This window comes from Uncinocarpus reesii, genomic scaffold (assembly GCF_000003515.1).
Source record: "Uncinocarpus reesii 1704 scaffold_2 genomic scaffold, whole genome shotgun sequence".
NCBI classification, from domain to species: domain Eukaryota; kingdom Fungi; phylum Ascomycota; class Eurotiomycetes; order Onygenales; family Onygenaceae; genus Uncinocarpus; species Uncinocarpus reesii.
Window position 1 is genome coordinate 4,585,545 of NW_003052499.1, and position 23,875 is coordinate 4,609,419.

General features: G+C 50.5%; 5 protein-coding genes across 5 annotated transcripts; 3 read left to right on the forward strand and 2 right to left on the reverse strand.

Moving 5' to 3' along the window:
- Positions 1-1,007: 1,007 nt before the first annotated feature.
- Positions 1,008-5,754, forward strand: UREG_04515 (uncharacterized protein; the record flags this gene model as incomplete). Its single annotated transcript, XM_002544952.1, has 4 exons — positions 1,008-1,424; positions 1,493-4,495; positions 4,549-4,778; positions 4,833-5,754. 4 exons carry the CDS (start codon positions 1,008-1,010, stop codon positions 5,752-5,754), a joined length of 4,572 nt encoding a protein of 1,523 aa, XP_002544998.1.
- A 1,301-nt stretch (positions 5,755-7,055) lies between these two features.
- Positions 7,056-13,852, forward strand: UREG_04516 (uncharacterized protein; the record flags this gene model as incomplete). The annotated part of the gene is made up of 5 exons (XM_002544953.1): positions 7,056-7,081; positions 7,208-11,131; positions 11,189-13,502; positions 13,571-13,663; positions 13,748-13,852. 5 exons carry the CDS (start codon positions 7,056-7,058, stop codon positions 13,850-13,852), a joined length of 6,462 nt encoding a protein of 2,153 aa, XP_002544999.1.
- Positions 13,853-14,760: 908 nt separating this feature from the next.
- On the forward strand, positions 14,761-18,952 carry UREG_04517 (uncharacterized protein; the record flags this gene model as incomplete). The annotated part of the gene is made up of 4 exons (XM_002544954.1): positions 14,761-14,797; positions 15,480-15,847; positions 15,948-16,062; positions 16,110-18,952. The coding sequence occupies 4 exons, from the start codon at positions 14,761-14,763 to the stop codon at positions 18,950-18,952; spliced, it is 3,363 nt and encodes a 1,120-aa protein (XP_002545000.1).
- Positions 18,953-19,417: 465 nt separating this feature from the next.
- On the reverse strand, positions 19,418-21,514 carry UREG_04518 (uncharacterized protein; the record flags this gene model as incomplete). Its single annotated transcript, XM_002544955.1, has 4 exons — positions 19,418-20,012; positions 20,062-20,708; positions 20,774-21,311; positions 21,399-21,514. The coding sequence occupies 4 exons, from the start codon at positions 21,512-21,514 to the stop codon at positions 19,418-19,420; spliced, it is 1,896 nt and encodes a 631-aa protein (XP_002545001.1).
- Positions 21,515-21,783: 269 nt separating this feature from the next.
- UREG_04519 (uncharacterized protein) lies at positions 21,784-23,788 on the reverse strand (the record flags this gene model as incomplete). Its single annotated transcript, XM_002544956.1, has 3 exons — positions 21,784-21,812; positions 21,881-23,516; positions 23,579-23,788. The coding sequence occupies 3 exons, from the start codon at positions 23,786-23,788 to the stop codon at positions 21,784-21,786; spliced, it is 1,875 nt and encodes a 624-aa protein (XP_002545002.1).
- Between the last annotated feature and the right edge of the window lie 87 nt (positions 23,789-23,875).

Genomic DNA, 23,875 nt, shown 5'->3' on the forward strand with positions numbered 1-23,875 from the left:
TAATGACAACCACGGAGTTTACGGAGGAGTGAACCCCGAAGCTGTTTGCTTACCCGAAGGATAACTAAGTCAACGGGCGGGCTTCATGTTAGTAATAGTGATGCCTGGCGAATTGACGCCCCCATAACGCTGGCTGCGAGACGGGGTTGGCTGGGTTGGGCCCTGCATGTGGGAACCCCGGGGTGCTAACTAGCGGCCGATCGGCCTATGCCGAGTTCCTCCGGATAGCAGAGAACATGATCTTTTATGCAAGCACTCAGCGAGCCAAGTGGTACATTGATTACGAGTTCCAGACAGGGGGATCGAGGGCCGTTTCGCCCGCGGGCAGTGAACAAGTTTCTTGCACCCCAGAGAACCAGCAGCCGCTGTTTGCGACGGGAAGAAATCGGTCTTTTTAAGATTTTCCGCAGCTGGCTTTTCTTATTCAGCCGCAGGATATTTTCTTTTTGATGACGAAACAGGCGAAAAAAAGAGCCCCAAACCGCTGAGGTTCCGATGCAAGCCGGGGCGGATCAACGTTGCTCCGCCGTAAATTAAGTGATCGCAACGCCCACGACTGACCGAACAGGCCAACAGCCCGACAGCCAACGGTGTCCTCTTTGCACTCCTGCCCCCCAACACGCGCAGGGAACAGGCCGAAATCTCGTGCCTCCCGACTTTCCTACCGCTGGAAACCACTCTGCCGCAACTGTTCGTGTCACCCTCCTTTCACACCGTCCTTTGAACGCTCCTTGTACGCAACAATTCCTTCGCCTTCTCCTTACCGTGCGGAAGAGGCAGCAAGCGCGGAGGTTCCCGTTTTCATCGCAATATTCCCGGGGTCGAGTCCGCCGGTTTGACCTTTCCCGTTCCGACAATCTCTCTATCGACATTGCTCGTGTGCAGTCGCTGCGCACCGGTCCCTTGGAGTCCAGCCACCCTTGGTTGCCAGTTTGCCCTGGATGCCATATTTCACCCCGCCTCCACGTTCCTAGTGCTGTATGAGATTGCTGTCGATATAGCCCGTGATGGCGGTGGTACAGTTCGGGGACGATGGCGAAGCAAACATTTCGAAACCTGTCCGCCGAATGCGATGGGCGACACAGCGACATGCGGGTGCGGGAGGGCTCAAGAAACGAGTGTCCATTCTGGATAGGTTCCACCGGAGAGTCGGTTCCAAGGAGGAGAAGCGCAAATCCGCTCTAAATAAGGGCAGAGAGTCTCCGGGAGGGAGCGACCTAGGTGAAAATGACGAGCGGAGAATATATTTCAATACGCCTATCTCGCCAGAAGATAAGGATGAAGACGGAAATTTGAAAGCCAATTACGCGCGGAACAAGATCAGAACTGCAAAGTATACCCCTTTGAGTTTTGTTCCAAAAAATTTATGGTTCCAAGCTCACAACATTGCCAACGTTTACTTTCTTTTCGTCATTATCCTCAGTGTGAGTTTCAAGTTACATCGTTTTTATGTTTGATGCACCGCTGATATCTAACCTTTTACCTTCTTCAGTTTTTCCCGATTTTCGGTGCCTCAAATCCCGTGTTGGGTGCTGTACCGCTAATTGCCATCTTAACGATCACTGCCATCAAAGATGCCATTGAAGACTGGCGTAGAACGGTTCTAGACAACGAGCTGAATAATTCGCCGATACATCGATTATTAGACTGGGACAATGTGAACTCGACTGAAGATAATATCTCACTTTGGCGTCGAATAAAGAAGGCGTCAACTAGGGGAGTGAAACGGACGTGGAAGCTTATCCAACGTTTGCGGAATAAAGAGCCCCCTAAAACTACCGAAGAAGCTCCTGACCGGCGTAGCTCTATCGCGACCTCGCGACGCAATTCTCTATACTCACCTAGGACCTCAACCCAAACTACTCGCACTGAAGAAATAAACGGCGGCATACCCATGACACCCATTCCTTCCCCTTCTTTGAATAGACGACAGACTGAGTCGACAACGTGGGGATCCGAAGAGACTACTCAGCCGGGTGATCTGTCTTCCCTGGCTGCCCCGAATGGAAATCCCGCTTCAGCTGCGCACCTCGCTCCTGGGGCTCTTGGTCTAGAGGGGATACCAATTGCCCCTAGGAATTATGGTAGCGTGGTAGACAAGACGAAGAGCACGCCGGGAACCGCCAGATTTGGACGTGATTACTGGAAGAACGTTCGGGTCGGAGATTTTGTTCGTATTTACAACGAAGAGCAAATCCCAGCCGACGTAGTCATCCTATCCACGTCTGATCCGGACGGTGCTTGCTATGTGGAGACGAAAAACCTCGACGGCGAAACTAATCTTAAAGTGAGACAAGCCCTCCATTGCGGGCGCGCTGTTAAGCATGCAAGAGATTGTGAGAAGGCTACGTTTGTGATTGAAAGTGAAGCCCCTCATGCCAACCTTTACCAATACAGTGGCGCCATCAAGTGGAATCAACGCGATTCAAAAGACCCAGACGCACCGACGAAAGAAATGGTCGAACCGATCACAATCAATAACATTCTTCTTCGCGGCTGTAGTTTGCGAAATACTGAATGGATTCTCGGTGTCGTTGTTTTCACTGGGTTGCAGTCCAAGATCATGCTTAATTCTGGAGTGACGCCGAGCAAGCGTGCCAGGTTGGCAAGAGACCTCAATTGGAACGTTATATACAACTTTATCTTGTTGTTCTTCATGTGTCTTATAGCGGGCATCGTACAGGGTGTGACATGGGCACAAGATAACAACTCACTACACTGGTTCGAGTTTGGCTCTTACGGAGGCTCCCCGCCTGTCGACGGTTTGATCACCTTCTGGGCCGGTATCATTCTCTACCAGAATCTTGTCCCAATCTCCCTCTACATTTCGCTTGAAATCGTGCGAACCATACAGGCCATTTTTATCCACAGCGACAATTTCATGTTTTACGAAAAGCTACAATACCCTTGCACGCCGAAATCGTGGAATATATCTGACGATCTTGGGCAGATCGAGTACATCTTTTCGGATAAAACTGGAACTTTAACCCAGAATGTAATGGAATTTAGAAAATGTACCGTCAATGGCGTGGCTTACGGCGAGGCATATACAGAAGCACAGGCCGGCATGCAGCGGCGAGAAGGAATCAACGTCGAAGAGGTTTCGAAAAGGGCGAAGGAAGAGATTGCTAAGGACCGTGTGTCTATGCTTCTGCAACTTCGGTCAATACACGACAATCCATATCTCCATGACGACGAACTCACTTTTGTTTCATCGCATTATGTTTCCGACCTTGCCGGCGAGGCTGGTATTGAACAACAGAAGGCCACTGAACATTTTATGCTCGCGCTGGCTTTATGCCACACCGTTATCACAGAACGAACTCCTGGCGACCCTCCTAAAATCGAATTCAAAGCTCAATCTCCGGATGAAGCAGCCTTAGTTGCCACTGCGCGTGATTGCGGCTTCACCGTGTTGGGAAGAGTAGGTGATGATATCAAGCTGAACGTTATGGGAGAAGAAAGGTCCTACACGGTCTTGAATACCCTCGAGTTCAATTCATCGAGGAAAAGAATGAGTGCGATTGTTCGGATGCCTGATGGAACAATTAGATTGTTTTGCAAAGGTGCCGATAGTATCATTTATTCTCGACTTGCACCGGGTGAACAGCAAGAGCTCAGAAAGAAGACAGCGGAGCATCTCGAGATATTTGCAAGAGAAGGCCTTCGAACACTTTGTATTGCCGAACGCATACTCAGCGAAGAGGAATATCAAACGTGGAATAAGACACATGAGCTTGCGGCTACTGCCTTGGTAGATCGAGATGCAAAACTTGAGGAGGTTTCAAGTGCTATTGAGCGCCAGCTTACACTACTTGGAGGCACTGCCATCGAGGATAGATTGCAAGAAGGTGTACCTGACACTATCGCTTTGTTGGCAGCTGCTGGAATTAAGCTTTGGGTGTTGACCGGAGATAAAGTGGAAACCGCTATTAATATCGGCTTTTCCTGCAATCTCCTAACGAATGACATGGAACTGATCGTCTTTAATATCGATAGCGATGACCCAGATTCGGCGTGCAACGAGCTTGATAAACACTTAGCCGATTTTGGCCTCACTGGCTCCGACGAAGAGCTCGCAGCAGCTCGCCTACACCATGAACCGCCAGATGCAACCCATGCTGTTATCGTCGATGGTGACACACTGAAGCTGATGCTGGGACCTCAATTGAAACAGAAATTCTTGTTGCTATGTAAACAATGCCGAGCGGTTCTTTGCTGTCGAGTTAGCCCAGCTCAAAAAGCTAGTGTGGTTCAGCTTGTGAAAAACGGACTAGATATTATGGCACTTTCAATCGGAGACGGCGCTAATGATGTCGCTATGATTCAAGAAGCAGATGTTGGCGTTGGTATCGTAGGCGAAGAAGGCAGACAGGCTGCGATGTCGTCTGACTACGCTATCGGGCAGTTCCGATTCTTGCAGAGATTGGTCCTGGTGCATGGTAGATGGTCTTATCGTCGGTTGGGAGAAACGATTGCCAACTTCTTCTACAAGGTATGATTTCTCTTCACATATCTATTATTGTACTAATACCAATCTTTCTGCAGACGCTTGTTTGGACAGTTTCGCTCTTCTGGTATTGTATATACAACAATTTCGACTTATCTTACCTTTACGACTACACCTATATTGTCTTAATCAACTTGGCTTTTACTTCCTTGCCCGTGATCCTGATGGGCATTCTGGATCAGGATGTTGATGATAAGGTGTCCTTGGCTGTTCCTCAGCTTTACAAGCGAGGCATCGAGCGTAAAGAATGGACCCAGCTCAAATTCTGGTACTATCTTCCACTTTCTACATTTTGCATTCAGTCTCGTCTAACATAATATAGGTTATATATGCTTGATGGTTTCTATCAATCAGTGATCTGCTTCTATATGACGTACTTATTTTACCAACCGGCCCAGAACGTAACAGAGAACGGCTTGGATTTAGCGGACCGCATGCGAATGGGAATTTTTGTTGGATGTAGCGCCGTTATTGCTAGCAATACCTACATCTTGCTGAACACCTACCGATGGGATTGGCTCAGTGTTTTACTTAACGTTATCAGCTCTCTCCTAATCTTCTTTTGGACCGGTGTTTACTCTTCGGTTTCTTCGTCTGGGCAATTCTACAAGGCCGCCTCTGAAGTTTTCGGGGGCCTTCCCTTCTGGGCTGTGACATTGCTGACAGTTACAATATGCCTGGCGCCACGATTTGCAGTCAAATCCTTCCAAAAGATATACTTTCCACGCGATGTCGATATCATCCGCGAACAGGTAGTTTTGGGCCGTTTCAAGCATCTCGAAGATTACGAGGCGTATGTTCCTCCCACTGCAGGGACTCTCGCGCTTTCGAATTCAAATCTAGACAAGCCGGTTGAAGTGACGACTACCAAGAGGGCAACAGATCTACCAGAAGATGAGCGTCCGATTTATCCTCCCTCGGTGGCGCCTACGGCGAACACGCATAATCCACGCAGCCAGAACGGTAGTGACGGTACTGGCTACACGGCGAGTTTAGATCTCCGTCACCAGCCTCAACACTCACTTGATCGTGCTCGGCAGTCATCCGACTTCCGACATTACCCACGCCATTCTGTCGACCGGGCGCGACAGTCTTTCGACATGCCAGCTCGGCCCTCGACAGAACGGGCGAGAACCAGCTTCGAAGCTAGTAACGATTTCACCTCTGCTGCGATGTTGGCACGTATGGAATCTAGCCATGGCCGATACGATCCACAGGGCCACAAGTCGATACCGGAACACTAAAAGTTAGCCGCTTTTCAGCGCTGTCTTACGCCTTCGGTAATGTTTGTTTGTGTTTAATGATCTCTTGCTGCGACCATATGGGATTTCTGGAACTATACCTTTAGTGCATCTTTGCGTTTGTGTTTACGTACCTTCAAGATCTCAACGAGCTACATGTGCCATTTCTCTTACTTTTCTTGTCTGCTGAGCCTTTTCTTTTGACAAAACTTTTACCCTCTTAGGCATGATTGATCATCAGAGGCGTTCAGTGATTTTCGTGTTTTCTGCTTTTTTCACAGGCGTCTGGGTCTTTTGAGATCCAAATCTACCTGCCTTTGATTCTCCTTCTTGTTCTTCCGCCTTTTCCTTCTTGAAAAGAATATTTGGGCATCGAATCAGATTTTGCTTGCAGTATATATTTTTTAACTGCTCCGTTGATTCTGTCAAGCCGACATGTATGTACAAAATTTCTTTCTTCCGATTAACCTGCTTCGCCCACCCTTACATACCTTTGCCGGAACCCTTTCCTTTAACTCTTTTCTATTGTTGATTCCCTCCGCGTGTGCCCTTTGGCTACATAACCCCTTTGCTAGTTTTCTGCTCCCTGGTTTGGGAGGCATGTACTGAGGAATGATATATAGTGGGTTGGCTTGTTGATAGGGGGATCTGCATATACCTTCAATTTTGAATGAAGCTTTGATTTGCATCTTTCGAGTATCTGATACAACTGAGTAAACTTGGCTGCTGTATGGTGTTGGAAGAGTAATCCTGGGAGTAAAACATAAGACATATGTCTGGCTTTAGTGCTGTAGGGTCACGCAAACTGCATTCAGGCTATTCCGTTCTATTTCTCACCTTGTAGTAATCGCTTTTGATAGATAACCAAGTGCAGAACTAATAACTTGATAACTAGTTAAATGGAGAGAAAAGCGCGCTAGCACTAGCGTGACTTGATTTTGAATCGCTTCACACACGTCACTGAAGTGCGGGAGACTCACTTTTTTTGGCGACAGGACAGGATGAGAGTAGACTGTTTGTCGTTCAACCCTCACATCGGCTGTACATTGCTCAATCTATTCGTCTCACCTTTCTGTTTGTGAATCTTTGACTTCCTTCACAAGATACATCCTCCACTACTACCCAGCTCAGAGCTGTGTCATCAAGAGGGAATAGGTTTGTCTTGCAAACATGGAGCCTTCCTGGGCCTTTTAGAATTGCTCTTTAGTATTGCTTTCTTTTCCTCGAGGACTGCTCTTTTGACGGTCTTTGAGACACAAGTTGAAGCGTTCCTACCGGCGCGACGCGTGGGGTAATTCTGCAAAATGGCCGACTTGCTCAGAGCTCTCGGGTACGGTAACTATTCTGAGACAGGGCTTCCCTTCGCCGTAGGCACAGACGCTTGTGGCATGAACTATTCAAATGATGATTGTAGTCTGTGATGAGTTTGCTGATGCTCTCGCTTTTCGGCATCTAGGGAGATTAAAGCGTTGCCAGACGATCTTCACCTACTCTGCCCCCGCCAGGATGCCGACGATATATCGCCGTACAAGGAGAGAGAGGTCGATAGGGAAAGATGCAAGAAGAAGGACGAGGAAGCGTGCAAACGACTGGCGAAAATACGAGAGGCAAAAGAAGAGGCGAGATTACGTCGAGAAAAACTCCTGTCCTGCATGCCATTATTGGCTTTTAGTGAGCCGGAACTGGTAGAACATCAGACTTGGATTTGGGATCGTCTCCAGCGGAGCCTTGAGAGCTGTGAGCTCTGCATCATGGAATATTACAAGGCCAAGTCGTGGTTGTGGGAAACACTTCGAGAGCACTACGATGAAAGTGAGGTCGAAAAGTTTGGAAAGATGCTAGATGATTGGGACATACGGCGCATTATTGGACATTTGGATGCAGCGTCTAAAATCCTGGGTGGACTTGATCCATCTGAAAGGTCACCGAGGGTTTTGGATAGGCCGATATTGTGCTCCTTTTTCGAGGCATTGAACTGCGAAGCGCTATTGAAGCGAGATGCCGAGTTTCGACAACATTTCGACGAACCGTTCAAATTGGTCCAAACTCATCAGCGCTTGCGGATCGCGGAGTATGTGCCTGGGCTGACGCGGTTCCTGTTCGATGCGGATCCCCTTCGAAACAAATGGGCAGTCATTGCTTGGGAGAAGATATCCGAACCATTGGCAGAAGAAGATTTCGAACAGGCAGTCAAAGAGCCGCTTATGTCTGTTTTATACCAAGCGATTTGTGTTCCTTACCAACCAGATCTTGTTGAGAGATTATGGCGTGGGTTATATCTAGTGGTTCAAAAATGCAACGAGGTAATCATCACCCATAACCTACGGGCACTTGAAATCGACATCTGCCGAGTATCAGTCGACCACCTTGAAGTTCCGGCTTCATGCCTTCGGCCTCTGCTAAATACGATACGCATCCTCCTTGAAAAGGCCCCGAAAGGGTTCTGGGATGCTATGCAGACAATCCCGCCGCAAGCTATCCTCGAACGCATCTTCCACAATCCACAGTACGACCGGTTTTTACGGGAAGCTGCCGAAGATGAGCCGTTTGACGTGTCGGCTTTGAAAGACATGTTAATCTTTATGGGACCATTTGTGTCTTCGCTTTTAGATGCTCACAGACCTCAGGCATGCCGATTTTTAATAGACCAGCTCCTTACCCGCCTGCAAGGGCCAGAATTTCCAGACTGGGTTAAATATTACTGCAATCAAGCAGGCCTGTCGGTTATACTTTTATTGGTGAGAAGCTTCACCGACAACGCCTCCGCCAGAAGTTCCGTGGCTACCATTGTTCTGTCCGAAACGCTAGAAATTGTCACGAAACAGATTGATATCATATTTAACCCCCCTAGATTTACCATTCAGGGCAAATCGAATGATCTTACATCCCTCTGTGCCGACGTCGTGCGAAATGTCCTGGCTTTCGAATGTCAATCCCTTCGAGCTGATTACGAGATGATTCTCGAGAACAAAAGCATGCAACAAAATGTCAGCACGTATACTCCGCTTGTCTGGGACCAAGTCGTTAGGCACCTCCACGAGGGCAATGTCGCGTTATCGCGTGCAGCATTAATCGGCTTATATCCCCTTCCTGGTCTAGAAAAATTCCCAACTAGAGGCGAGCATAATACAGAAAAGACCCATTACAATACCATGTATGGCCATATTACGCATTGCTTTTGTCAGGTATTAGAACGGCTGGCAGACTTCAAGCCCGAACACCTTGATCAGCTATTTCAGGATTCTACAACGCCTTTAGCGCCGATATCAGCACTATTTTCCGCAGATTTGAATACGTATCAGGCCGCTGTTGACCTTATCAAAGCAGTCAGTGGTCAATCTGGACGGAAAGAAGCAATCTCGCATTTGTTCCAAGCCTTTTGGGCTCCTACGTTGTACGCGTTTTGCTGGTCGTATCGTCGAATTGCCAAAATGAAAACTTTCGCATCTGCACCGAGGATGGTGAAGACCGGAACGGACATTATCGATGTACTGTGCGACACTCAAACAGGGATCCTAAGAACTCGGAAACTGGCCGACGATACTGAGATTGGCTCTCTTCAGAAGCTCTGGGAGTATCAGTGGGCGGGCCTAGTTACAATATTCAACGAGACGGAAGCATGGCATAGAACGGGAGTTGAGAGAAACATCATGATGGAGTTTTGTCGCGACACCATGCAGTTCGCAGATTTGCTTTTCGACCAATTCCCTATATTCGTGACCGCTATTGTTGAATCAAAGGCGCGAATGTCTCAATCTGCCAGTGAAGTGCTTCTCAAGGCGCCGACAAGGTCATTGAGTGGGATGGTTAAATGGCTTCGCCTGAAGGATGAATATCTTGCCACGACTTTAGGGGGATTAGTGGTGAAGCTTTTGCGCCGCCTAGGAGAGTTGAATGTCGAATTACCACAAGATGCGCTAGATTTTATACGAGCTGTGGCAGTGACATCAGAGATTAAGACGATTTTAACGCAACGAGAGAAGGCCGAGCTCGTTAGAGCGTTAGAGGCTTACTATGGAGAGCCCTCTGCAACTGCACAGGCCGCGCCCGCGGTTACTAAGAAGCAGACGAAAATAATGGATTTCGCAAAACCTGTGGATAAGTCTGCTGCAACCACCCCTAAGGAATCGACGGAGGATGAATTCAATGACGATATTCCGGACGATTACATCCTGCAACTTTCATCGTCTGTAGAACTTAACAAGGCAAGATTGGCTGCACTGCCTAAGAAGCCCGAGAAGCGAGTTCCCGCAGCACCTAAGCCGATCGTGAAGCCCCTATTAGCGCATAATGTTCAGTCCTTCCGGGAAAAACGAGAAAAAGAGAGGGAAGAAAAGAGAAGACGAGACAAGCTAGAAGCAGATCGCCGTAAAAAGAATCTTGCTTTTCTTGGTGTTGCCGAACAAACAATGGCCCAGGGCTCTGGCCTTGACTCAATTACTGCCAATGTCATTGAACCCAAACCGGCTGATAGTATGATGGTTTCCCAGACTACCTCTGAGTCGGAAAGTGATGATGAGGATGAGGGAACGCTAGGACAAAAAGCACCTACAAAACCGGATGCTGTTAGAGCGTATGAAGAAAGTAAGAAAATGCGGTTACAGCAGCGAATGCCTGTCAAAAAGATCAAGGTGGCTCGCTCAGCAAAGGATATGAGGGCAAGGTTGTCTCCGGATCTGACACTGCTTCATAAGACTTTGCTAAGTTGGGACTTCTTTGCAACTGGTGATCTCCCTCCGAATTGTGGGCGAACGGACTATACTCTTGTTTCGAATACTTTTGCAGATGCGTTGGAATATCAGAGGACATTCGAGCCACTTCTGATTCTGGAAGCATGGCAAGGATTCCAATCCGACAAAGAAGACGGCACGTTCAAAGCGTTCGAAATAAAAGTGGCAAACCGAGTCTCTGTCGACAATTTTGTAGAAGTTAGTACTTCTATGGCACCACAAACAGTGAAGGATTTTGGGCTGGGAGAAGCAGACATAATTCTCTTGTCTAAAAGCTCTAATCCAGCAACAGACAAACAGGCACCACATTGTTTGGCTCGAGTGAGTGGCCTAGTTAAGAAAAGGGGACAAATGGAAATAACGTTCCGCGTAAACCCCATGAACCCATTGATAAACGCTATATCCCCCGGCGCGAGCCTATACAGCATCCGCATTTCGTCGTTGACGCCTCTCGAGCGAGAATATGGTGCTCTGATGGCGCTGAGATACTATGACCTGAGCGACGAGATCATCAGGGCGAAGCCGTCTCCGATACTCAACTATAGCGCAGAAGCGGTAAAAAATATTTTAAATACGTATAACCTGAATCTTGCACAATCAAAAGCAGTCAAATCTGCTATTGATAATGATGCCTTTACGCTGATTCAGGGGTAAGTCCACCAATTCTGATATTTCTTGACCTGCGTTGTATCTAATGATCGCTACAGTCCTCCAGGATCGGGAAAAACGAAAACCATCGTTGCACTCGTAGGTGCTTTGCTTAGCAACACGCTTTCTGAGCATCGAATTGCTCCGCCTCGACCTGGTGATAAGACAGCTCGTTCTATGGCTAAAAAATTACTGGTTTGCGCGCCTAGCAACGCCGCCGTAGACGAACTTGTAATGCGATTTAAGGAAGGCGTAAAGACGTTGTACGGCAGATCCCAAAACATTTCAGTTATCCGTCTTGGTCGAAGCGATGCTATAAATGCAAATGTCTTGGATGTCACTTTAGATGAACTCGTGAACGCGAAACTCAGCCAAGCTGGTCAGAAGAACGGGAACGAAAGGGATCTCCAAAGCCTTTACACAGAGCACAAAGAGACGTCGAACAAATTCAACGAAATTCGAGAACGGTTAGACCAGTGCCGCGCAAAGGGTCAAGCTGTTCCGAATGAACTTGATCGGGAGTTTGATTTGTTGAAACGAAAGAGAGCACAGCTCAGTCAAGCAATCGATTCCGCTAGAGATAAGAACCAGGCGGCCGCTCGTAATGCAGAACTTACACGCAGGAAAATACAGCAAGAGATCATCGATGGCGCCCATGTTATTTGCGCTACGCTGAGTGGCAGTGGCCATGACATGTTTCAGACTTTGAGCATTGAGTTTGAAACTGTTATTATCGATGAAGCAGCTCAGTCTATCGAACTGAGTGCGCTTATTCCGCTGAAATACGGCTGCTCGAAATGCATCCTGGTCGGTGATCCAAAGCAGCTGCCGCCAACTGTTCTGTCAAAGGAAGCTTCAAGGTTCCAGTATGAACAGAGTTTATTCGTCAGAATGCAAGCGAACCATCCACAGGATGTTCATTTGCTGGACACTCAATATCGTATGCATCCGGAAATCAGTCGATTCCCAAGCACTGCATTTTACGATGGACGGCTCCAGGACGGCCCAGATATGGCGCGATTGCGGATGCGACCATGGCATAACACCTCCTTACTCGGACCATACCGCTTCTTTGACGTCCAAGGAATGCATGCAAGTGCCCCTAAAGGCCATTCCCTGGTTAATCTAGCGGAGCTTAGGGTGGCAATGCGGCTATACGAGCGCTTGATCGCGGATTTCCCTACTTATGACTTTTCCGGGAAAATTGGCATCATCACACCGTACAAGGGCCAGCTGAGGGAACTCAAGCAACAATTCGCCAACAAGTATGGAAACGCAATATTCAAAGCAGTCGAATTTAACACAACCGATGCTTTCCAGGGCAGAGAATGCGAAGTGATTATATTCTCCTGCGTCAGAGCTTCAAGCCATGGCATCGGTTTCTTGGCTGATATCCGTCGTATGAACGTGGGTTTGACTCGTGCAAAGTCCTCTCTTTGGGTTTTGGGCAATTCGCAATCGCTTGTTCGGGGAGAATTCTGGCGAGGGCTCGTCAAAGACGCTCGGGAGCGGAATCTATATACCGACGGCGACGTGTACAAACTACTACAAACACCGCAAAAGCTCTTGGAGCCAAACGATATTGAAATGGTGGACGCGCCGCCGGACAGCATTCCCGGCTCAGATCTACCCTCAAGGCCAGCATCTGCCATGACAGGAGGCACTGGAGGTAGTAGACCGTCGTCGAGGCTTTCGGGTAGCCGATTCTCGGTTGGGAATGAAACACCTACAAACCTATCGATGGACGACACTCCGTCGCGCAGCGCTATGTCCACACCGGTGCAGCCACTAGACATACCTGGAGGCGGGGGCAATGGTCTGAATGAGAAGTTGGCCTGTGGATACTGTGGAAGCCTTTTGCACATTTCGCAAAATTGCGATAATTTTGAGGCCAAGAGTATCAGTCAAGGAACATGCTTTAGATGTCGCAAAGAAGGCCATTCAAAAAGAGACTGCACCGCAATTCGATGTGTAGAGTGCGGTATGTTTGGGCATAGTGCTGAAGCGTGCAAATCCACGCAGGTTCTGAGCAAATCAGCGAAAGACAGGATCATGAGAGATGAGCTTCAGTTCAAACTCCTCCAAAAACGCAATGTGGAGCGCCGGAAGGAAAGACAGCTTGGAGACCATGATCCCAAGGTTCCTAAAATCCAGGTGGCCCCGACAGTATCGACTCCCGGACCACACGGATCACCCCAGAACGGACCGAATGTGACTGATATTGCTGGGAAACGAAAACGCGGGAGCTTGGACTTGCCTGATACAAAGGGAGCCAAAGTGCCGAGGTCAAACCGAGATGGGCCTGTTCCCAATGCACCAAGAGGACCGAAAGGAAAGAGGATTGATCCTCATTCAGTTGCTCCGCCAGCAAGCGTAAGTATCAAAATATCAGACCCATAGTTTGGTCCTTCTGCATGACTGACGTACTTGACTTGTGGTAGGATCTTGTGGTACCGTCTAAAGACAGAGCTGGCCATCGACCAATTGATGCAAAAACGCACGATAAACTTGCAGGGCCTGGCCATAATGTAAATGTAGGTTCATGCAGTCATCTTTTGCCCTTGTTGATGCTGACTCTTGTGATCACTCTTTTGGTCGTGAGCTAATGGAATTCGTAGAGCTCGTCGGTTGCGCAACCTGCGGCACCACCAAAAAGGGTAGACAGGCCCCCATTTCGGAAGAAAAAGCCAGTAGACCCGTTCATTCGTCCCAAACGAAGATGAACTCGTTGTGTTTTGCCAGCCACTTTGGTTTTTGTAACTCGATACCTTTTCCTTTGTGTTTTGAATTTCACCGAATATATGACTGTTCTGTATCATTATGGATTTCATTTCCTCAAGGGAGGGCGTTTGTTTCAATACTGCACAGACTTTTCCACCGTGCATACGGTTTGGACTGATGATTCCAACGACTGCTCAAGATTTGTTGTTTCAAAGTGGGCATGTTTGAGGCTGCATACGGGTCGAAAAGGGCTGCATTGCTCATTTAAGGAGGGACTGGCACGAAATATGCATGACTGAATGAGCTCTTTGCATTTGCATGTTAGGATAGTGGCGTTGAGGGCCTGTTGGAATGATTTGCTATACTTCAAGGAGTAGTTATCTCTTTCTGCGTTGCTTTTGCTTTGACTCTTTGCGAGACTGTCAAGGGCTGCGTTGGCTCGCAGATTCCAACTTCGCCTGGTTTGTATTCTAAAATATCTGGCCAACTGGACACCAGTCCTCGATTTGTGTTCTCCTACCCTTCATCCAGCCCTGTTCAGGGGCAAATACTCCGTAGAACAGTGCACATTCCTATTTTGCTCCGTGTTGATCTCCGCATGGAGTACAGGGTATAAAAGGGGCTCTTTTACCCCTGACCTTTCAGACGCAAAAAAATAAAAAAGATGCATGATTCGGCGTTGCACGGCTTTAAGAGCGCACGCTCCCTCTCAGCATCCTACACTCATTGTCTCCCGGCAAGGAATTGACTGGGTCTTCGTGGATGCTTGTTTAACAAACAGGGCAAGCTACGGCCGGGTCAGGCACCTAGGAAGCAAGGCACTATACATTGTCACAGTGCAGCAGGCCAATGGTGATGCTCGGGTTTCGTGCGTCAGCCCGGGGCATTCCGTAATCCAGACATTCCCTCGATGTCCCAAGACGTTCCCATTCTCGAAACACATAGATGTGAGTGTTCGAAAGTTGGCAGTCAATGACGATTGACAGAGTGTGCAGAAAGAGATTTACAACTAGAAGCCCTCTCGCCCTTGGAGCTATCCAGTTCAGGGCCGAGGTCTGCTGCATCATAGGCTTTTTGGGCAAGGTTCGATGGTTTCACTGCATATCACGCATATCAGGGGCAATGTGAGCCAGAGCTTTTTTTTTGCAAATCTGGACTCCAAAAGCGTATGCACGCTCAGTCCATCCTGTCGGACAGAGTTGGATTTTGCTGCTGAGAAGCCCTGGGGATTTGAGGCTTTCGACGGCCAGCGTTTGTCACCGGTGGAAGAAGCTTTAATTCGCTTGCCGGCTTGGGTTCATTTTTTTTTTTTCAATATGGACTGGCCGCATGTAGAATATGATTCGAACACCTGAAAAGCGCAGACTTGCTCCGAGAGCCTTCTCCCAGTGGCTGATTGTGATCTATCGAGCCTACATGACGTCTTCCAATCCCACGACAAAGGGAGCAGGGACCGACTAGGGACCACATGCTGCTATAGTTAGCTCACCGGGCGGAGAGGCGGAAAGGGACACGGTGAGAATTTTCCCAAACGCACTAGATCAACGGTGCTTCGGCCGGGAGCAACTATCAACGGGCAGCCAGCGGGCTCACCCTGAAAGGCTGAAAGCTGAGACGAGCTCCAAAAAGGTTCAGCGTTGAGCCAGATCGTCTCGGGTCCAAAAGCTCCTTTGAAACCGCCCGGCCTTGCCGCAGACGACTCGTTCTCTGCAGGCACCAGATGTCCCAGATCTACAGCACAGGCTATCAGTTTATCGAAAGCCCCGTCGGATTCTAGTGGTCGGATAACGGGTGTCTTTCCGACAAGAGAGCTGGGAGCGACGATCAGATCTTCGTCCTGGCTTGGTTTTGCTTTTTTATCATCTTCTGGCCACTTTGCTTTTTCTGTCTCGCCCTGGAGCAGGGGGAAAGATGGAGAGAACACTTGCTTCCGTCCGGTTGCGGCTCCAAGCGATACATATATCTGCGAGAAGCCGCATTTCAAAGCCTCTGTGCTGGTTGGATTCTGAAATATATGCAGAGTGATTGTTGAACGTTTCGTCCATGCTGTCACTACTGTCCTTTTTGAATTGAACGCTTTTTCCCCCGATTCCACAGCTCGTATCGTTTGATCCACAGCGCCCAAGTGCACTATGTGCAGTCGTGCAGGAACCTGAGCGATTCCCATGCATTGGCACGAATCCGCCTGAGTCTGTCTCGGAGGCTGAGCTTGGTGGGTCGTCTCTTGACTGCAGGTTGATGCCGGAGGAGATGGTATAGGCGGTTCGTCGCTCCAATTCCCTGGCGCTCACAGCAGCGTCTCACAGCTCGCTTTTTGCATCAATACCCCTGTATCTCACCGCTGGTTCCTGGTGCCTTTTCGCTCATGTGATATCGAACAGTGGAAGCCATTGCTGCCGGGCCAGGAACGTGGTAAAAGCGCCCGTCTTCTCCTTTGGAGACACAAACCGAAATTTCAATTGTCCCTTGTGCTGCTCGCTCCGATTCCCATCCGACCTGAGACATTATTGATTGCGGTGTATCCAGCAGACCCAATCTTAAGGACAGCTTCACCCGGGGGAATGGAGAAGAGCGGTCCCGAATTGCTGCTGTCGGGAGCACCATTCTCGCCGGAAGCTGTGAAGAGCAAAGACATTTGCAAATACACCCCTAGATCAGCAGGATCCGTGCAACGGCCACAGCGGTCCGAGAATCTGCTGGAGTTGGTTCGCTTCTTCACCGACTACAACGCGCCTTTCCCGGAAGACGACGTGATGGGCTTTGGCGACGGCGGCGTGCCCGATATCTGGGTTCCAAAGGAGCTGCGCAAGGCCAAAAAATGGAAGTCCCAGGAGGATCTGCGCCGTCAAAAGGGCTGGCAGAAGTGGAGGAAGAACAAGCCGTACACGTCCACCTCGGGCCCTGACGAGAAGCCGCCGCCTCCTATCTGCAAGGATCCCAGAGTGCCTGAGCTGGTGCTGCCGGCCTCTGGCTCAAAAAGTATGATTGGTGATGTAGCCTGTGAATGTTTCTATGCTGGTGTTGGGACACTGCCTCCCACCGCAAACTTGTCTGATGAGATGCTCCAATATCCAGGTAACCTGACATCGATGTGGACGCCGCCGACGCCAGAGATGCCGTTGACGCCGTCGTCCGCTGAATTCAGCCCGGCGGCGGAGAGTCGAGATCGCAAGCACGCCGGGTGCGGCAACGCCACGTATAGGCGCGAAGTGGAAAGCCGCTCGTCTGCAGAATCGAAGCCGGATCGACACGACGATGGCGGTATGCTGCCACAGCTGCATCCGTCGGTGTATGCCTGCATGGAGGCGCCAGAGCACCCGCAGCCCCAACCATGGCAGCCCGGCCACATCTTGACCGCCAGCAAGGGATCCGTGGCCGCGAACAAAGGCCGGGAGACTCCCAGCAGCAAGCGAGATGGCGTTTGCGTTGCTGACTCTGAACAAACACAGATCGCGCTGCCTGATATCCTGTCAATCGCACAGCAGCAATCCCCATATATCGACGCCCAATATCTCCCCCAAAGAACATCGAGCAGGAGAAGGCGTCCGCAGGAACAGCCAGATCCCCATTGTCTGGCACAAGACTATCTGCATTCTGGCTTCCAGAACTCGCTCAGTGTCTCAGAGCCAGAGGCCTCATTGCTTTGCATGCCAACTCGAAAGCATCCCGTTCGACGACCAGCACCGCTCATATTGTCGCCAGACTATCAGCTTGGAGGTTTTGTCACCACGCTGCCCCCAACACCAGCAACCCCGTCGTGCAACATGGGCCAGGCACAGGGGAAGGAGTCTCCTCACAGCTTATCTGCGCCAACCAAGGCTCTTCCACCCACGCCAACTGAGCCGTCTTCGCGCAACAAGAGCGTGGGCGGCAAGAAACCCCAGAAACCCGCCTCCAAAGTCTCGTCTCTGTGGCCCCCGAGACTCAATCTACGTCCTTCACGCGACATTGCCACAAAAACAGAGGCCATGAGTCCATGGCGAGGAAATGCTTTTGCCCAATTAAGCAGCTTACCGTCCAGCCCAACGGTGCCCCTGGATCCTTCGACTCAGCTTCAGGAAGCGGAGCGCCGTGCCAGTGAGGTTCAGCAACATACGTTCTCCTCTCGAACCAACAACATGGCTGCGACGATGGGCGGGCTGGCGAATTCAGGGGCTGGTGATAGAAGGGAAAGGGACATGGGGTCCAAGGATGATATTGAAATAAGTCCAAAGTCAAGCCTGACCCGTCAAAGGGAAAATACAGAGCCCGTCCGTCCTCTTACGTCGCCGAATCTACGTAAAGATCCTGGGGAGCCTCCAAATATTCCACTGCCGGCGAATCCTCCAAAGTGCACCAGCCGCCCAGATACACCAAATAAGGGGCACACCATGAGATCTGAGCAGCCGCAAACTGTCCCCAACACTCCATCTGCCGATGGCAGAAGCTTCGAACAGGTCCTTCGCCCGAAAACCCCCAACTCTGCGAGAGCAAAACGCTCTGCGGCTGCAAGCCCCAGAAACTCTCAATCTTCACATTATTCCCGTCACGCTGACGGCCACATCCCCCAATCATCCTGCGACACCGTGGACCTTACTTTGACTTCCCGACCCGTCACCCCATCGTTGCCGTCATCGGACGACGAAAAGGGTGTGTACGCCTACTGCGGCAGCGCCTCCCGCTCCAGCAAATCCCGCAGACGCCATCGCCATGATAACCAGAGCATCGACGCTTTCGCCCTGTCGTCTCCTATCCAGCGGCGAAAGGACAGAGACGCGTCGGAGAGTCAGAGCCCGTTTGCGGCTTCGCGACCGTCAACACGCGAGTCGCTGGAGCGGAGACGCTTTGGATCGCCATCTCGTCTATCAGGTTCCTCGGGAGCGGACTCTCTGTTGATTCAACAGCTCCAGGAGAAGGTTGCCGGTCTTGAACGGCAGAATAAAATGCTTCGCGCCGCCCTGGCTGCTGCGCTTGATATGGGGGGTAGAAACAATGGAGATTCGACCCAAGCTGGGAAGTCGGCTAAAGCAGATGCCATACTTGGGCCAATGTTGTCCACAGCCGGTGGAGTTTCGCAGGGCGTGGAAGCCGCTTTCGATATCGACAATGTGGAATGTCATTAGCTCATCCTGATGGAATACCAATCATCGCATGGTGACTGTTGAGTTTATAACATAGCGTACTTTCTGTTCATATGCAACTGTGTATGTAGCTAACTAAAATAATCCGTTGGGAAGTGGGAAAGACTAAAAAGGGATATCAGCAATGAGGTGAGGATAGAAAACAAATACTGATTCACATTATTGTCAAAGATGGTAGAGTTAAGTATAAGCAGAATGCAACTTCAAGCCATTACAAAACTATCATTTCCAAGGCTTTTTAATGTACGAGGCCTGTTTCTATAAACAAAAAAGAAAATGGAGTGAATAGCTTCTATCCCATCTATTGTTACACATCTGAACGCTCAAGAACATCCAAAACAGAAACCCAGAATACCATCTTTGTGAAAACGCTAGACAGATATTAAATCATATAAAAATCGTACCCATGCCAAAAGAGCGTATCCAGGGGGATGAAGAGCCCCACGCCTAACGCGAAGAACTGTACGCCGCACTACCCACGGTAGATTCCGGCTCTGGAAACTCCTCGGGACGACATTCAGGTTGCAGTTCCTGTTTCTTTGCCTTCGAGGGCCGTGATTGTGCTGGAGATGATTTGGCGGCACGTTTGGCCCCTGAAACGCTGGACGCGCCAGCCTGTGCGGCAGTCGCCGCTGCACCTCTGACCTTTCGTATCCTCGGCGAGCGGCCTTCGATCTGTAGCCCCGTCCACGCCGGATCGATCGAATCGGAGCGCCAGTTCCTTCGAGCAGGCAGTGCCGGCGAGCCGCGCAGACCTAGTCCCCCCATGTAAGGATCGTGCGTACCGCCTTCACCCCACATCCTCACACGCTGCACCTTGCGCAGCTTCATGAGTCCGTATATGCAAACAAAGGCGGAAGAAACGAAACAGACTGCGGAAACGGCGCCGAACCCGAGGTCTGACTCTTCGAGGAAGTTCTTCAAGTTCATTCCGTAAAGCGCGGAGAGAAGAGTGCCGACGGCTAAACCAAGCGTTCCGATACTGACTTTGAGTTCGAGAAGCATGAGAGAGTTGCGATTGGCGTCGAGAATTGCTTTCACACTGTAACCTTTGTTAGCACTGTCGTTTAAACCGAGTAAAGGGCTCGTACATTTCTTCAGTATTACGGATATTTGTAACCAAGTTCCCGCTAGCCTGAACAATTTCGTCACACACTTTATGGTACGATTCCAACAGCATCTCTATTTCCTGATGATCATGCTCGTCTCGCCTTACACCATTGGATCGTTCGGTCAGATACATCGCAGTGAGGTCGTCGTCCGCTTCCAGCAAGTCTTCAATTGCATCTCGAACCAATCTCGCCTTTTGCTCAAATGTGCCGAGTCGTTTCGAATAAATCAAAAGATGCCTCAGTTTGTCACGATCGATATCTTCTTCAAGGGCCCGGAGAACCCGCACAACGGGTTCCCGGACTCCTTCAAACTCCGTCTCAAGTCCGCTAGTAACACTAACCAGAACTGCTTCTAAAGCTCGAAACTCATATGGTAGTGCGCCTGAGGCTACGGCGTGCCTTGGAGCGGGTGGGTCCTTCTGACGGAGTTTCCCCTCGAGGTCATACATAAAAAGAGATTGTGTATAAGTATCCGCCGAGCCGTACGCGTCAAAAACAAGCACGCGATTGGCCTTTATTAACACTCGAAGATGGAGCAAGCTAATCAGGATCGAACTGTGACGAACGAGTATGTGTGGTATCACGGAAGAATCGATCTTTCGAAGATCGCGAGGGAGAAGGCCATACTACTCATCGCAAAAGCACTAATCAACTTCTAATCCCACGTATGTATTAGACGGTGAGAACTAACCTTCTGAATTAGTTCGCTCTTTTTAAACTCCTCGCTCACGAGCGTGACATTGCCATTCTCATCGAATTCCGTGCACCGCAACCGAGGCTCGTTCGAAGTTTTCAGCGCCAGCTTTCTCCCAACAGTAAACGGATTGCACTCCTGCCCCTCCTCGAATCCACCGCTAGGGGGGAGATCATCGGGATTCAAATGGCCTCGCGGTTGTGGAACTTGCAGACCAAAGATTCGACGAAGGAAATTCCCGGTCCTCTTTGGCGTCACGCTAAACGACTGTTTGCGCTGGATATTTGGGGCCTTTGCGGTTCCAGTGCGAAGATAGGACGAAGGACTCGGTAACGTCGAAGATCTCCTAGACCGCGGTTGGAGGAAGGGTAGAAACGACGCTTCAAGCGTGGATGGGCATCGAGCGACGTCCGCTTCCAGCCACCCGTGTTCAAATGGACTCCTCAATGTCCGCGGACTTTGGTCAACCCCTGGATGCCTCTGAGCAATGCGCGATGAGAGACGGCAAGCGTTTGGCTGAAAGAAGCTGATATTGCTTGATTGCGAGCGAAGGAACCGAAGTAGACTAACGGATGGAGCCGATGGTTTGACGAAGGGACGGGGCACCATCTCTCATCCTCACCCAGGGTCTGCACTGTCGAGACTAGGACGGTGCGCGGTGTAGGGCTGCGAGCGGGCGGACATGGTCGAGCAGCTGCTGGCGGTGGATTTGACTGCAGTCGCAATTTTCAGCGTCATCGCTGGAGCCGGCGCAATGTTGTTCCGAGACCCTGCTTAATAAGCGACTATCAAGGTCAAGGGAGTGGTAGTGATACCGTATTTGTGGGAATAATGAAGGTCTATTTGCTAGAATCCATACGGAATAATAATCTTGTAGTAGTGTAATCATTCGCCCTAGTCTACATATCACAGCTAACTATCCTAACGATGGGCATACGCGCCTTGATTGAACTAGTACTCGGGAGTTGCGCTGAGATTGTGCTTTTGATGACTTTTATAGAATCCGTTCACCATTCGTCGTCGGACTTTTCATCATCTGCACAGCCGTTAGCACTTGGTCTGCATGATTTTAACTGCTACAGCCTAGGATAACTTGGAACTTACCACTGCCACTGACTTTCTGTTTCCGCTTGGCTAACGCTTCTTGAATAGCTCCCATCATTCCGCCTGCCGGAGGGCCCGCTGATGGGGTAGTGGGGGTATCTGTCGAGCCGCCCGGGACCATTGCTGCACTTCGATCGCGTTTCTCTGAATCCTTAACCTTTCGAAGGCCGCCTCCGCCCGTAGCTCGAATAGAGGCCATCAGATCTTGTTTGCCTGGAACAGCCTTGGGCGTGGGCGCACCGCCCGGTGGTGGAGGCGGGGGTGCAGGCGGAGCGCCGCCAGCACCTGAGGGAGGAGGGGGTGGTGGTGGAGGTGCTGGCGGAGCGCCGTAACTAGGAGGTAAGGGTGGCGGCGGCGGAGCGACCGGGATTGGTGCGGCACTTGCCGGTGGTGGCGGAGGGGGAGGAGGGGGACCTGAGTTTTGTGGGATGGGCGGAGGTGGCGGTGGTGCTGTAAAAGTCGAAGGTGGTCGTGGTTGGATTGTTCGCGGAGGAGGAGGCGGTGTAGCAGCTGCCCGTGGCGGCGGTGGAGGAGGAGCAAGTGAAGGGCTAGGTGCATGAGGTGTTTTTGGCGGCAGGGGCGGCGGTTGCAGCGGGCTAACGTTACGGCGAGGGGGAAGTGGAACTGGGCCTCTGCTTGGAGGAGGTGGGGGAGCGGGAGATCTGCTTTCGCTTGGGAATTGTGGCGGCGGAGGAGGGAGTCGGACTGGTCCATCCTCTTGTGTTTTAGGTGGTCGAGGCGGAGGTCCCAAAGTCGCATTATGCGAGCCTGCCCTATTTCGCGCCGGTAGGGCCGGGGGATTTATATGGGCATATTTACCAGCATCGGCGATTGGAGGAGGAGCTTTGAACCTTGATCGCGCAGGAGACGGCTCGTCCTTTGAAGATGCTGGCGGAGACTCTCGAGATGGGGGAGTGTTATCAGCTTGGAGTTTCCGGGAGGGGGGAGGAGGCGGAGGCGCTCCACGTCTGCTTGTCCCGCCAGTGCTTTGCGGGCTTAATGATGACATTTTAGAAGCCGGTGGAGGCGCTGTTGGAAGCGGCGGTGGTGCTTTCACTTTCCGGGCAGGCTCCTGAGAAGGGGCCTCGACCGGTTGCTGCACTTCACCGTTTTGTTTTGATTCTATGTATGATTTGATAAAGTCGGCATTCTCTGCAATTTGCTCTTCGGTTATCCCCATCGCTAAAAGTTCGTCTAGCAAACCCTTCCAAGACGGATCAACCGTATCCATCGGCGAGGTCTTCTCTTGTGGGGTTTCCTGGCGCACAGGAGCGGCTGGAAGTTCAGGAGCTGCTGGTTTGGGCGGTATAATAGATTCTGGTGGCGGCGTGGGTGCAGAGGATGATCGGTGTCCTAGTAAGCTTCCCAGGCCAAAACGGTGATGACCTTTCCCGTTTGCTACGGGCGCTGGGCCTTGCCCTTTGACCGAAGAGAACGGGGTTGCTTTCGTCTCTTTACTGGCATGTTTCTCCCGCTCCGACACTTTCTTGAGGAATGTTTTCGCCTCCTTCTCATCGGCAAAAGACAGGCCTGCTAGGCACTCCTCCAATTCAAAGGTGTGGAAAAAGGTCCTATCCTGGTTGTATGAGAACCCGTCGTAGAGTTCTTGGTCCCATAAGACACCCCTATTTGCAGGCTGTTGCGTAAAGGTATTTTGTTAGTCCGCGGAAGCCCGGGGGATAAGGTCTTGAGACTTACCGAGATGTCAACCAGCTTGATCCAAAAAGTGTGGCCCACCAGATCATTCGCGATCACAGCAGCTCCTTGTAAGCCGGTGAAGGTCCATTTGTGCGGGCTTGGATACGCCACGTATAACCGTGCAACGGCGACGTCGAGGATCTTGTTTGAGGGCTTTGGAACTGTGCGCCTGACAGTTTCCTTGTCCGCGTCGGTGAGGATCGACGGCATTGTCGGGGGTATAAGTCGAGGAGGAGATCGGAATCACCGGCCGTTAAAGGAAGAGAAGTTTGTCAAAGTGTTCAACCGACTGCTTCA